Consider the following 15,804-nt stretch of genomic DNA (forward strand, 5'->3'; position numbering starts at 1 on the left):
ATCCACTTGTCTGCCATCAATGTTTCTAATAAGACTTCCAGCTTCTCACCCCTCGAAGGTGTTAGCAACTTTGGCATCTTCTGCCATGGCCTAGTCACAGCTGCAATCACAGCCCCAGATGTCTTGTTTGTCTCGTTTGTGGTGCCTCCGCCCCAGGAATGACATTGATAGACCCTTTGACTGACACATCAGCTGTGTGTGAGTGTGCGTGCACGTTTGTGGGTGTGCGGGTGGCTAAGTTGTGCCTATTTGTAGTGCACATAGTGATAGGAATTATGAGTATTGGAGTGTAGGAATTATCAGAAATTGGAATCTGTTTATTATTATTTTGACAAATCTCCTTTTGGGAAGCCCCAACATATCTGAAAACTCACCATCCCTGGCGCAAATGTATTTAGGGGTAAAATTAGAGAAAGAGAAAGAGAGCTGGGCCCCGTTACTCATCAACATGAAAATGTGTGGACGTGTTGATCACAACATGTAAAAGGATTGAGACCCAAATTGAACAGGAAGCCCCAATCTGAAGCATCTTGGGTATGCATTAGGGCAAGCATGGTGCCAAAGTTTGTTAAAAAAAAAAAAGTTCTAAGTTCCACATTTTGGTGTGAAGCTGTGTTTTTTTTAGGTCATTTCAGTGCTCGTATGTTGACAAACTTTTCGAGAATTCAAATGAATGAGAATGAAAGCAGGGAACAAAAACAGATGGGCGATGCTTTGCCAAGCCTTTTTTTTGCCTTCGTCATCCAATTTGGGTCAGAGCATGGCATCAAAACAGATTGATGATGATGTCAAAAGTCTCCTATTTTTGGGGATGTGAAGAACCCTGTGTTTCCCATTTACCCCGAGGATGTTTGTGTGTGTTTCTTCCTGCATTGACCCCACAGATGCCCTCATAAAGGTTTATAATATGCTGTCTTAACGAATGAATCTATGAGATGCATTTAAACATTTCCGTTTGGCATGCGGTAAGCAACCCCATGCCAACTCAACTTTCTCAAATCGCGAAAATCCTTATCATTGACGCCCCAAATATAAATGTTTGGAATTGTTTCAACTGTAAATATATCATAAAGTGTGATTTCCAAAGCACTTTCATATATTTTAAACACATTTTACAACATTACGCCTAAAAAGAAATAGTTTACAAATCATTTGCAGAACAAATGCACCGCGATGTTGCCTTGACAACAACCCGTAAAAATAGCAATTCCCAAGCACGCGACCTCCACCTTCCGTCGGCTTGAGCTCACTGTCGAGCAGTGGCCACCAACCTTTTTAAAACAGAGAGCTCCTTCTTCAGTCCTGATTAATGCAAAGGGTTACCAGTTTGAAATAACACTGATGAAACAACGAATGTGCTCAAATTAGCGTTTTATGTTATTGTTCCTTATATGAATTTGTCACTTCTAATCACTCACAACAATCACTTCTAGAACATTCCTAGAAAATAATTTCCCATCACTGGTGATCTTTTTCCTTTTTAAAGAACAGGCTGGTGGGCAACTCAAGTGGTCTTTGGGGGTTACCTGGTGCCTGTGGGCGCAACGTTGGTGATGGCCAATGGTCTGTAGATGTCCTTCTCTCACGGCAGTATTAGATGATTGTGCTGTTTTTGTGTCTGTGGCAAGGAGGCAAGTGAAGTGACTGGCTCAGCAGCCATCCACTCAGCACTCTGCCACCCATCCAGGTGGAACGAAGTCCCAACGCCTCGGCATTTCAATCTGCATGCTTCTCTCCGTGGCTTAAAGCCCCGCATTCATCTGCTAAGAGCGGACAATTTGTTAATAGTTTTTTTCCCTCCCTCACGTGAAGCTCGCCCCCCACGTGCGCGTTCCGCTAGGTTGAGCAAACAAAAAGACACGCAGATGAGCGAGCGCGGTGGTTAGGAGTGCGAGGTGCTCTCAACGGGTAGAAAGTGTCCTGATATTGTGTCTCTGTGCGTGTCTACTTGTCTGCCCTCAGATGGTAATCCGCTTTGATGCCGCCATCAGAGAGACATTCACAAAGACCGAATTGCAGAAATGTGGTGGAAAGAAAACATATCAGAATGGGGGTGGGGGGAGCAGAAGTTGGGATGGGTAAACAAAAATGAAAATCTATTAAGGCAAAAGGCAGTTGCTTGTTATGTCAATACTTTTAAATGAGACATGTCTTCTTTTTGTTCCACAATTTAAAACCGTTTCCGGGCGTCTAAAAAATACATCTGTAACATGCTACCACAAGGACCAAGAAGTACAGTTTCCACCCTTTTTTTCCAATTGAACAAAGCCCGTTTCACCTTGCGGGAGTGGTCCTAGGACAAAGTCACTTTTCTTGGGGGGCATTTTGAGGTGGGGCTTCCATTTACCAGCTGGAGTGATGGATGACCTAATGTCCCATCGGAGAGCTCAAGTTACAAGGCTTGTGCTGCGCTACACAGATAGCTTTCCGTATATGGAGTCAGTGGCTACAGTAATGTATGGACGCTTCTGACTCAGCTCGCTGACTTGTGCGTCTTGCCCTGACCTCTTAACTAGACAGTTTGGAACGACACCATCATTTTTAGTGGACGACATAGTTTGTTACCTGTCGCATCGCCTGTCCAAACTTTTAGGATGTTAAGATTTCTGCTCACAACTGTTTCTTATACATATTTTTTTGTTAACATTTTGAAATAATTATTTAGAAATAGAAATGATCTTTTACTGTCTTTAAACCACAAAATCTACATGTATATGACAAGTGTCAGAATAAGTATTTTGACGCACGCTATTTGGTAATTAGTTTTCAAAAAGACAACTGTGGACTTTCATAAAATAAGCGAACAATAACAAAGTCTTGAAATGGAATTTTGGGAGTCCACTAACAGTATTTAATGCAACTTCCGGTTTGTATATCCATCCATCCATCCATCATCTACCGCTTATCCGGGGCCGGGTCGCGGGGGCAACAGCTTTAGCAGGGAAGCCCAGACTTCCCTCTCCCTAGCTACTTCTTCCAGCTCTCCCCGGGGGATCCCGAGACGTTCCCAGGCCAGCTGGGTGACATAGTCTCTCCAGCGTGTCCTGGGTCTTCCTCGGGGTCTCCTCCCGGTGGGACATGCCCGGAACACCTCATCAGGGAGGCGCTCGGGAGGCATCCGAATCAGATGCCCAAGCCACCTCATCTGGCTCCTCTCGATGTGGAGGAGAAGCGGGTCGACTCTGAGCCCCTCCCGGATGACCGAGCTTCTCACCTTATCTCTAAGGGAGAGCCCGGACACCCTGCGGAGAAAACTCATTTCGGCCGCTTGTAACCGGCCGAAATGAGTTTTGTATATTTGTCTTCTATTTTCCCTTTCTGGCTGTGCTTGTTGAGGCTGAGTCATTTTGAATAGGTTTTATAAATAAGCCAAAGAAAAAGCAAAACACCAACGTGGGGGTCAGTTTTTTGATTCTCACCAAACTGAAGTGAGGGATGCAATGAAGGTGCTTGGAACCCTCCGCAAATGTAATTTTACCAGGAATTTGGTTACATTCCGAATTGTACAACAATTGGAATGGATTTTTTGAGGTTCCCTACGAAAAAGGGGTCTTCGGTTTGTAATTGAATCAGTTTTGGAATGAGACTGTAAGAACAACATAGGGAAAGATGTAATCAGTTTGATTACTTGGTAGCAATTCTATTTGCTGTTTAGCCGCTCAACTGTAGCGTTATTTTTGCAATTAAGCTGTGCGTTTTATAAAATCCTCTGCAGTCAACGGTTTTGGTGTTTTGTTTCTCCAGGTTACTTTCACAAAGAGGAAGTTCGGCTTGATGAAGAAGGCTTACGAGCTGAGCGTGCTGTGCGACTGTGAGATAGCCCTCATCATTTTCAACAGCTCCAACAAACTGTTTCAGTATGCCAGCACGGACATGGACAAAGTGCTGCTCAAGTACACCGAGTACAACGAGCCCCACGAGAGCAGAACCAACTCTGACATTGTGGAGGTGAGCGTATTTTTATTTATTTTTCCCACTCTGTGCGTCAACTGACCTCACGTGCGGAAAGAACCCAGCCACGCATCTCCACTCGCTCCCATCGATTCTTTTGCTCATGTAGCTGTCACATAAAGCAGTAAATCCCATTTAACATGGAATAATCATTTTGTACTGGGTTCAAAGCCTTGGAATATTCCCTCATTAACATCCATTACCCAGATAATATTGCTTTACTAATGCTTTAGACATGAGGCATGTGTGGAAGTTTCTTTCTTCACTATATGTCACATGAAGTCTGCACTCCCTGATAAGTTCATGTCCACAAACCGGTGGAGGAAATCTATCTGACCGCGATGAGGAATCTGTTTCCCAAAAGATACCGTTTCTGCTGTTGCTGACATGTCCTCAGTGTGCGTTTTTTTTTAAAGTGATGTTAACTACAGTCGAAATTCAGTATTAGCTCAGCTTTTAAAATGTTTCTGGCAGAGTCTACGTGCCCCACAAATGGCAGGCTGCTTTTAGAAGATGATGTTTCCAATCAGTGGACCTGCGATAATTGGAAATTCAACATACATTTTCAGGAAAAACACGCTTCTGTCTCACTGTTCTGAGATTGAGGATTCGAATCTAAGCTTTGGCATTACTGTTTGGAGTTTCTGGCCACTCCACCTTCCTCCCATATTTCAAAGACATGATTCTCGGCTTCATTATAGGCACTGAAGTATCCACAAGTGTGGATACAAAGTCATCGACATGTCCTCAGTGATGTCCTGGTGACCACTCCGGGCTATACGTTGCCTCTTGTCCAACCAAATCACCTGCGATCCGAAGGAGAACAAGCACTAAATGGATGGAACACAGAAGTTGCACCCAAAAAAAGCAGTTTTACTCGATGTTTTGACATTATGCAAGAAAGATGGTCATTTCTGCTAAAGGTAGAACATGCTGAGCTCCATAATTGCGCAAAAGTAAATTAAAGAACACCTCAAGCTAGGGCTTGGCGATTTGGCCTAAAATTCATATTGTAATATAATGTAATTTGAACCATAGACGGTATGGCGGTATTTATTGCGGTATATGCCATGGTGTGTAGATTTCAATGTGAACGGTTTCTGAATAGGTACCATATACCCATGGAAAAGGCAATGTAGCAACAACTTTTCTTCAATACAAACATGAAATACTTAAGAATGCTACTTCCAAATTATTTCTCTTGCAAAATTGCAATTATAGAAGAAATACAGAAAAATGTGTGTGTGAAATGTGAGAATGAAATTTCAATGAAACATTACTCGAGTGCAAAACACGGCTTTGTCTTTTCCCTTCATTGTTCTTAAATGGCACAGAATATAAAAATGCCGTCATTTAATTAATAGAAAGCAGGTTTCTTCTATATAAAAGTAACAACATCAAAAAATACTCTGAAAATTGGTGGCTTGATGAGAAATGCTCTTCTCGATGATGTCATAACATAATGCGATAGACTGGTGTGATGAAAATCCCTACCTTGGGCCAAATTTGGACCGTTTATACCGCCCATCCCTTCTTATAGCCCATAAGTATAAAATCCATGATGGCTGTAACTTGGTGTACCTCTTGTGCCACGAGGTCACATATCGTGCTGAGGCACAAACGAGTTCTTTGCGCGCCATTCATAACCTCACAAAATAATGTCACGACTGGCAAAATAGACATAGACCGTTTTTTCCCTCGTCCAAAATGCCCAATGCGCTCCTGTAATAATTCTCTTTACCCACTTAGCAGATATCCGGGTTCTAAGGGAGGAAATCTGTCACCTATTGCACCTCATGAAAGGCTTTTACTCTGTGGAATTAGAGACATTACATGTAGCTCAGAAGAGTCAGCTGTGGCCCATTATCTTTTATTCATGCCGCCGCCGTCGCTGCCGCTGCTTGTGAATTACCTGCTTGGCAGGGCTGCAGCAGAGTGCTCTCTGACAAGCCAGGAGACTCGTGCAGTCACTCCCTTCATCGGGGCCCCCGTAACGAAAAGTTAAGGCTCACCTTAAGGAAACAGAAAAAACCCCCCAAAAATGGGCGCATGCCTTGCTTATTATGTAAGTTGTGACCACAAATTTCTTCAATTTTACTTCTCAAGATTTTGCATAAAATGAAAGTTTGACCAGTCCCACCACACATTTGGTTTTGCATATCTGGTTTCCACAGAGGTTTTTTTGTTTTAACATTACAATGTAAAGCGATACAAGTCGATCTATGGAGTACTATTACACACAAGGCAAATCCATCATGCTTTACAGAGGCAAAGAAATAGTTCTTAAAAATTAAATGGAAACCTCCATTCATCCATCCATTTTTCTGATCAGCTTATCCTCAAGGGTCGCGGGACGTGCTGGAGCCTATCACAGCTATCCCAGTTTTCGGGCAAACGGCGGGGTACACACACCCTGAATCAGTCGCCAGCCAATCACAGGGCACACATAGACGAACAACCATCCACGCTCATACTCAGACCTAGCGACAATTTAGAGTGTTCCATTAACCTGCCACGCATGTTTTTGGAATGTGGGAGGAAACCGGAGTACCCAGAGAAAACCCACGCAGGCACGGGGAGAACATGCAAACTCCACACAGGAAGGTCGGAGACGGAATCGAACCCTGCGCCTCTGCACTGTGAGGCCAACGCGCCATCCAGTCGTCCACCAGGCCGCCCAAAATGAAAACATGCAAATCAAAATGAAATCCCAAACTAAAATCGGCATAATTGGACAAAAATAAAACTAAATCGTAAAATTACGTCACACAGATAATCAAATTCAATGCTCCCATAATAGAAGCAAGATGATGAAACAAATATTTTGATTTTTTTTAATTGATTTTTTTGCAAAAGCTGAAGTGAGCAAGAAGATTTTCAGGCCAGATTTAAATGTACCCTCTACTCAAACTGAGTGGAGCTCTGCTCTTTGGGAAGATTGTTCCAAAATTGAGGAGTGTAAAAACTGAATGCTTCACTTTAAGTCTGGCTCTGGAAACGCTCAAAAAACTTGCACTCAATTACCTGAGGGGTCTCGAAGTCTCATCATGAACTAAAAGGGCTTGAATATATTTAGGCCCAAGACCAAAGACCAATAGGTCTTAAAATCTATTCTTTGATTTACAGAAAGTCATTGTCAAGCTTGGAGCGTTCTTCTTAACGTGGTCTAGTTTCCTGGTACCACTAATAATTCGAGCAGCAACCTTCTGAGCCAGTAGCAATCATCAGATAGATTTTTTTTCAGACCTGTAAAAAAACAACAACACAATAGGCCCATCTACTGAAAATGAACACATCATCTCATCTCATTTGGACAGAAGGTCTTTGATACTTTGGTTCTTTGAGTGGTAATACGTGGACAAAATTACAGCTTTTTGGTGGCTTTTTACAATCCAGGTCCAAGTCACGTCATCACACCGCTAAGATTTCTTACATACAGCACGTGAACCAGCAAATAGCTGATTGCAGCCCTTCTGGCGACTCTCAAGGAAGCTTCTCCCTGCTGCACAAAAGGCGACAACAATGCAGCGTCGTCCCGGAAAAATCACGCCCCGCCCATGACCCATCTGCCTACCGGCTACACGGTCACCGCTCAGAAGTGAAGAAGCAGAGCAGAAATAACCCAGCCATTCCACTCCAGAGCCTCACCACACACAACCTCCTTTCGCTCGTCCATGTCAAAGGTGGCCGATCGACTGTTGAAATTGGTTTGTGCACAGCATCCAAACGTAAGCCTTTTATGCCATCTCATTAGAAAGGCTCCCCGCTTGCAATTTTCGACAAGAATCCAAATTCCCCTGTTTGTCAGCAGAAATGAGCCTCACATGAGGGCACTTTTCCGAGACACTTATCTAAATTTTTTGATTGCGTTAAAGCAGACTTTTGCGGTGTAAACAGTCATGTGCCTGTTGGTGCACAGCAAGGAGGCTGACGGGTCGACGCCGACCTTTCACGGGAATGATCGGCCTTTGGTGAGAAGCCAAATCAAAAAGGTCACATACCTGCATGGTAGTAGCATCTGCAGATAAGTCTACAGTGTGGGAGAACATGTCTCGAGCTTTCCCACACATGGATGGAGGCGAGTCTGGCCCGCAGTTTGATAACCCAGTGGAGGACTGTGGACTTTGTTTCAGACTTGGCTCGCAATCCAAAGCGAAGAAGTCGGCTGGGATTTTCCCCTTTTGTCTGTGCGAGTGATACTGGATGAGTGCTTTCGCGTGTGTCAGTCACTCCAGTGGAAAAGCTCCATCTCCGCGTTCTCCAAATCAAAAGCAAAGATAGAGTTGAGGATCGAGTCGAGTGGGCTGCGGAACGACAACGTTTTGCTCTATTTTTAATGGAATACAGTACAAAGGGAAATTCCTTTGTCCTGATTGATATCGGTTGTACAACAGTTGTCCTGACTTGGAGGGTTTTTTTCCCCCCCAAATGAATAATGAGCCACACATTTTGGCTGACACAACTATTGGCGGGCTCTTAAATTGTGTTTCTTTTATCCTCTCTTTTACTTTTTTTTTTTTCTTTTTTAAACTCAGCCTGATTGCGTCTTTCTTGACCATGACGGGAGAGAGTGGAGCTTGAATGATCTTCTGTGCCAATTTGAGCATTTGCCGCTTACCAGAAGCAAATGCTGTTCACGTTGTTTGTAATGCGGATCTGTGCTTCTGACGCTGCAGCCTTTGCCTCTGATGTGACAGCATTTCTGTGTTGTCTAGTCATTGCTTGAAAATGTCAGATTTTGCCCAGGCTGGCTACCAAGTCATACTCGCAACCCATTGCAAGGGTGTAGAGGCAGTTTTAATGTGCCTGGAAATTCGCTGCACTGTTAAGTCACAATCTGGCAAACTCTCAGAATTGCTATGCTCACAGGCGTTTTGGGAAATAGCTCACAAAAGCTTTTCTTGGTTGTGTATATTTTTTGTTTGTGTTGTCAAGCACTCCAGAGACAGAATTGTTTGTATAAAAGCAATGAAAAAGTCATTTTTTTTGTCAATATCTCCCTTGGATCTTGGGGCCTTGTGCTAGAATCTTAACTGGTGTTTATAAACGCATTCAAACAAAAAATGCCTTCATGGACAATGGTTTAAAAAGTCACAGACCTACCGGAGCGGGGTTTTTTTTTTGGGGGGGGAATAACAAGTTCTTTGAGTGTTTTTGAGTAGGTTGGCAGTTTTCTCGGAAGAGTTATTTTTTTTTTTGTGCGGCATTTCTTTGCCTCGGTGTTGTCCCAAAGGCAGGAAAGCCCTCATGACAGGTTTTTAATGGCACTGCCCCAATTGTGTTTCTTATTGAATTCTTTTTGTGCCACAAATGAAAATGCTGCAGTTAGTCATTAGATTAATCTAATAATATTCACTCTTCCTCCTCTCTCTCTCTCTCCCCGTGTGGAGCTAATGAGATTTTGCCCTTGCTTCACTTCTAACCTCACACCGTGATGGTGGACACAGAGGGGTGCCTGTAAGTCACAGGCAAAGCCTTTCAAATTGCACGGCAAACTTCACTTTGTTTGGTCAGAAGTCTCTCAGAGCCATCAAGGTCGTCAAATTAAAATGGTTCGCAGGCACGCATAGTCAACATTAACTGTAATCAAATAGAAATTAGACAAAAGTGAATGGGCCTTAATCCAATAGGAGTCAAAATGCCAAATGATCTGCTGTGATAAATGAATGGCCTTTACTGTTATTCAAAGATTTTTGCATTTCGTGGCTCACTCGCGTGTCTTCCATCCTGATGAATTGTGAACGTAAACAAGTGGCGATCATTCATAGGCAAATTTGTCTTATCTTCCCCCATAATAAATAGGGCAGGCCATTGTTCCTTGAGGGGAAAATGGACAATTCCTTCTCTTTTCACAAAGGAACAGCTCACATATAGCCCCCGCTCACATGACCTCGTCAGTAAGAGGAAATGAGCCTATAATTATAAGGCAGCTCCCATTAGCTTTCATATCACGATTGTTATCAACAATTTTGTGTGTGTGCGTGTGTGTGCGTGTGTGTGTGTTATAGATGGACCTGTATAGATCATTCAATGCAAAATGTAAATTCTGACCGTTAAGAGAATGGCAGCCACATTTTCGCTTTCTGAGCACCGAGCCTATTTTTATTTATTTATTTTACTTGCTACATTCATGACATTTAAACTCTCTGATTATCCAAACAACAAACATGAATAGAGGACTCAGTTTGCTTGCTGTTTGCTTAAGTAGACACGATATTAAAATGGCTTCAAGCCGCATCCAATATATTTAATTTTGCCTTTGAAGCTGAGAACTGTTGCAAAATTTAGCAATCTATAAATCATGAACTGTTTCTGTTTTATGAAATCTGTATATATATAATTTGACTGACCATCTAATGCTACTGAATGAGCTGTGTCAAGGTTTAGTGGTAGTGGTGTTGGCGCTGGTGGGCGGGTGTTTAAATTGTCAATCAAAACCTGAGCGGCACAGTTATTAAGGCTCATTTTTATCATAATGAATGCAAATTGGCACATCTGCTACTGTAGGCTAGCTGTCCGGACTCTTCAATTAGTGTGATTGATCAATTATCCCAGTGCTGGTGGCTCATCGGAAATTGAGGCTGTTGAAGAGGGCAAGCATTGGAGGAGGAAAAATGAAAGGAGCAGAGAATTACATTAAAAAGAGTCAAATGGAAGGCTTTCCATCATTTCTAAACTGCAATAAAAACATTTTTGTATTGCACTTGACATTGTGTTTTGCCTGTGTCTTGAAATCAAGTTTTTGGAATGAAAGGTAATGAAGTCCTGGGGGCCATTTAGAAATGGCCATTTTGAAAACGGTTCCTTAAAAACTTGTCTCAACGTGTTCTATGTAATGCCACAGTTGTCGTTTCCACGTTCTGTCGTGAGCCAAATCGTGTTTTTTTTTCTAATGTCACTTTTAATGGGGCAAGGACTTCTTTCCCTTTGGGCTTTGAGTGGGGGTGGGGGTGGTTGGGGGTGCGGGAAGATTCATCCACCTCCCTTGTAGTTAGCTGAGGGCAATGAGACAGTCATTGGATTGTTCATGTGGTGATCCCACAAAGCAGTCTGTCAAAGGCGCAAATGCAGCTCCGACTTGCAATTGTTACAGTATCCCTGCACTGCATACCTTCTTTTGTGAACTTCTTCCTTTTTATTTCTTTATTATTATTATTTTTTTAACACCCGATAGGGCCTCACCCGGCGTTATTATGTCTCAGCTGTGTATTACGCTGCTTGTTACCAGGTTACTGCCAAGAGATTTCTGCTTTTGGCACACATCATGCCTCATTGATGTCACTGCTTCTTTTCCACCCTCTCAACTATGTTGCATATGTCTCATTTTGCACTGAGGGTCTTTTTGCACAGCGCAGAATGAAAGGAAGCACAACAAGTGTGAGTGGCTCTTTTTTTTTTCTTCTTTTTCTTGTAAGAGTTAGTTAGCTGTCACGCAAATTTTTTATGTCGGATCTATTTTGCCTCCAAATAGGAAATGCTTGTCTCCCTGCACATTTTCCCCTCAAATAGTATTTAAAATGCATTCTATCCACTGAATGATTATTTTAAAAAAAATTTCTGGCCTATGTCAAGTTATTATACGTTGGTTAGTTTATTATGCATAAATATGGAAGTACTGAACAACTAATTTCCATGCAACGCATTGTCTAAACCAGGGGTGGGCAAACTCATTTTGCTGCTACCAATTGTGACCAGATTATAAATCATACCTGTATTAAGATTAGTTGGATAAAATGGGTTTTTCCAAAGGTAAGTTTTCCTAAGATAAGAAAACCTTTATTTGTCTCACAATTGAGAAATTCCCAAATTCACGCGGGTGAGCTGGTTCTCCGTAGCTTAAACGTAAAACGATTAAAGAAAATAATGGAGATGAACAGAAATGAAGATGCCCCCCCCCCCCGTAGCTGTGGCATACAAAAACACACAAAACAAAGTAGGAAAAAAAGTAGGAAGAAGAGATAAATAAAATAAAACGATGCCTTCATTCACTCTCTTAAAAAAAAGGGGCCTATTTTCTCTGAAAGTAGACTTTTTTTTTCTTGACAAAGATGGGCCTCTGTTCTGTCATAATACAACTTTTGTTCTCTGAGAAACACACACACACACTGGTTTCCATATGTAGCATAGGTATGCACCTTTTCAATGCAAATATTTTTTTCACATTATTTTGGGGATCCCCAAACTACAGTCCACTGACTTTCGTTTGGTGCTCCTGTTTCGTATGTATCAGTGCTGTGAGTGACAGGCCATCACTCCAATGGTGTATCCCACCTCTCACCCTCTGTCAGCTAGGATAGGTTCCAGCCGCATCGCGACCCTGAACAGGATGTGGTGGTATAGACAATGGATGGATGTCTGTGGTTGAGTCTTGTTTACAGAGCAGAAACACAGGACACGCACTACACATGCAACCCGTGAGCTGCAACAGCACGGCGGGATCCGCAACGTAACTGGAAGCAGTGTGTCTCCAGTCGTAAACCGGTGTCTCATGAACCACGTGAAGTAGGTCAAGATCGGGCTGACCTAATTTGATTGGATCTAGTCGGGCGGCAACGATGTCGGCAAAGCTGTTAAAAGATCATTAAACTACAAGCCCCGAGTCCACCCTTGTGTTCTTCGGCGACCTTCAATGAGGGCCTGAAATACACAGCGGTGTCTTTTGAGTTAGCAACAACCAGTTCGCCCTTGTGCCCCCCTCCTCCTGGTGTTCCCGCTGCGCAGCCAACCTCCTCCTGGCCAGGGGCGAGGACAGAGCAAAGCCTGCTGGGATGGGGTGGCACCATGCCAACTATACCCCGTCGCAGATTGATGAGAACTCGGGTCTGCGGTCAGGGTGTAGAGTGTTGCAGAACAGATGACCTGCTGGCATTTCCTGCCCTCTCTGCCGCCCAACACCGGCTCACCGTATTCACTTAATCGGAACTCCTAATTGTCCTTATGAATATTTTAGAGGCCGGCAAGGATTGCAGTTCGGGGCGGGGGGGTATGGTTTCAAGCGGCCTGGTAGCTCATGATCCACTGAATGACCAGCGGAGGGAAGAGGGAGGAAAATGGTTGAAATCGAAAGTATACATGTTGCAGTTTTGAAATGTATCTCTCCCAGCAAACATCATTTTGATGTTAATGGCAATGCACAGTATAAGACGACATAGTCATGCTGCATTGCGCCTATGTTTTAAATTCATTTCATTATTTAATATTTATGGACTTGAAATGTTGGTATACGAAAACGTAATTATGACATGTCAGGTTTACAAACGGCGTCTAATGAACCAGCGCAGGAATGTGAGTGTAGGTTGGTGGTCGACGGCAGCGTGTTCCAACTTGTTCAGGTTATTTTGCTGTTGTTGGAAGTAAACCTAGCCGTTAATTTCTAATGTGCCACAGTCCATGATCTCATTCTGCCGATGACATTGGCGTGTCTTTCATTCATTTGCGGTTGAATTCCCTCCCGTCTCACAGTGGAAATGCGCAGGCTGATGATTACTCTTGGTGGCTGCGGGAGGGCAATAGCTTTGTCGCATCAGTCTTTATCCACGATGGTCGCAGAGCAGGCGTGGCTTCTCGCAGTCCTCAATCAAATCAGTTGCTTTTTAATTGCCAATCCTGTCCATCAAATCCACGTACAGTAAACCCCCCGCTAAATACTGCAGACACGGACTTAGCCCTGTCACAAATAAAGACAACCACCGAGTATTGGACACCTCTCTGAGAATGCTTGTATTTGCCTCCATTAATCAAGTGTAAATATACCACAAACTGTAATGCCAAAACATTTTGAGACCATTTTTAAACTCTTCTCCACCAGTGCGGATGTCGCTTTCGCCACTTGTAAAAAAATAAATAAATAAAAAACAATTGTCATACCGAGACCACCGTTGTTTGCTTGTTTCATATTTTTAATTGTCATTGAGCAAAAAGTAGGAATAGTTGAGTTTTTCAGTGAACAAAAAACCTCCCCCACAAAAAACGCAAACAGGTGAATTTGTAAATAGTGACCCCTGAATATCACCTAGTCTTGTTTATCTTCTTTGTGGTGTGTCCAAGGCTGAAGGTACAGCAATCGTGTCTCATTATATTTTTGGAGTCATTTTTTTTGTCACATCCAACTGAAGTTTAAAATTTTGCGCTCAGAACTTGGCCCCTCCCTTAGCTCTTCCTAGACACTAATGATCGAGACAATAGAGCGAGCCAAAAGCAAGTATATAACTCCAGCCTCATATCCTGATAGCAGTCCACTCAATCATCTTTAAGTACCACGAGATTGAATGGGATATGTCTGGCAATGTTGTTGTTGCGTAATAATAGCCAAACATTTAAAAAATTGGCCTTGATACGCTGTGTCTTGTTCCCCCCCCCCCCCCAACAAACAAACAGATTAATAAATAAATAAACAAAATTTTATTTTTTTCTGTTTTGTTTTTAAATTTTCCCAAAGTGAGAACAGCGCAGCAAGGGGAATTTGGAACACGGTTCTTGTGAAAGTCTCTTGGTGTTATATAAGCACGGCAATGTTCCTTGGCAAGATAAATCTCCTCTATCAGCTGCCTCCCAAGCTGCTGATTTCCGAGTGCCTTTGAATTCAAAAGAGCCCTTTGATAAGCCCGTTAGATGGAACCGCCCGGACACAATGGTGATGTCATGAGGATAAGCATGCTACCTTTGCAAGTCCCCATGCCAGGGGCCAATTCATGGCACTGCTGGGGTAAGGGCTGTGGAAAAACAGCTAGTGTCTCTAAGAACATGCACCCATCCACTCCTGTATATGTGCCTCTCCTCCCCATGTCTTCAATGCAGTCCCAGCATTGTACAGAACATAAATAAGTTACAGTGTTAAGCTCTTTTAGTATGAGAGAAGGGAGAGCATCTGAGTAAAATGGTCGTAAAGTACCTCACTCAAGAAGCAGGTGAGTGTCCTGTTGGATGTTTTTCAGTTCATTGTTTGACACTCATGAGAAATATTCACTGAAATTATGACTTTACTATTGCGTTAAGTAAGTGATAGATTCTGAGACATTACAACATGTGACTCAAAAAAATGTACAATGAGCCAGTTAAAGGAGACCAGAATTGGAATTCTTTGCTCCTTACTAAGAGCTCCAGTTAGGAGGCAAGCGGCAGTATTTTGGACCTACTGGAGACGCTTGCGGGAGGACCATTTGATGTACACATTTGAGTTACATTGTCCCTTGCATATATGTTTGTAAAAAAGTTACATTTTGCATGGGTAATTTTAGTAATGGGCAAGTTTTGCATTTAAAATGCAGATAGGTCAAATAGCTTTCAGGGTCTGCAAGTTGTTCCTTCTGTGGTCATGTCTGCACAGTTGACTTAGATCGGGCGATACGGTGGTGGGTGCCAGGTTCTGGCAGGGTTTCGGAGGTACGACACCTGTTTGGCCATGTGCTGCTTTAGTGATCCATTTACTGGGAAGTGTGGGAGGTCACTGCATGACATGCAGAACATGCCAAGTCATTCGGCAAAGATTTACAAGCACGCTCAGGACCCCCACCCCCAACCTTCCCTGCAGCCGTCACTCACTCACATGCATGAGGATGCCTCAGCAGAGTTCACACTAACTTTCATTGATGAACTAATGCACAGCAGCTGTCTCGCATACGCAATACTTTGAATCGCGGCTTTATATAGCCTTTTAAAAAATAATATGTACAGTATTGCCATGATTTATGTTGAATGTCTGTGCACAACTGCTTGGACTTGTCTCTTGTTCCTCTGTTGTGAAGCCCTCCCTACAAGGCTCAGGCTTGTGGGTATGTGCAGAATGCTGTTGTGTGAAAGAGGAACCTGGACCGGCACAACCGAGATATTCCCATAATGAGTAGGATGGAGTTT

The 15,804-nt window shown here is 43.0% G+C and overlaps 1 protein-coding gene across 8 annotated transcripts in view; it reads left to right on the top strand.

Moving 5' to 3' along the window:
- Window positions 1–15,804, top strand: part of mef2aa (myocyte enhancer factor 2aa) — a 66,491-nt gene that overhangs the window by 26,891 nt on the left and 23,796 nt on the right. For all 8 annotated transcript variants that reach the window (XM_086109160.1, XM_086109159.1, XM_086109162.1 and 5 more), the window contains exon 3: window positions 3,745–3,948. In XM_086109160.1, coding sequence (XP_085965286.1) covers window positions 3,745–3,948 — 204 coding nt within the window. The remainder of the gene's footprint in view (window positions 1–3,744; window positions 3,949–15,804) is intronic.

This window comes from Hippocampus guttulatus, chromosome 4, assembly GCF_054856545.1.
Source record: "Hippocampus guttulatus isolate MCC_2025c chromosome 4, RoL_Hgut_1.0, whole genome shotgun sequence".
NCBI lineage: Eukaryota > Metazoa > Chordata > Actinopteri > Syngnathiformes > Syngnathidae > Hippocampus > Hippocampus guttulatus.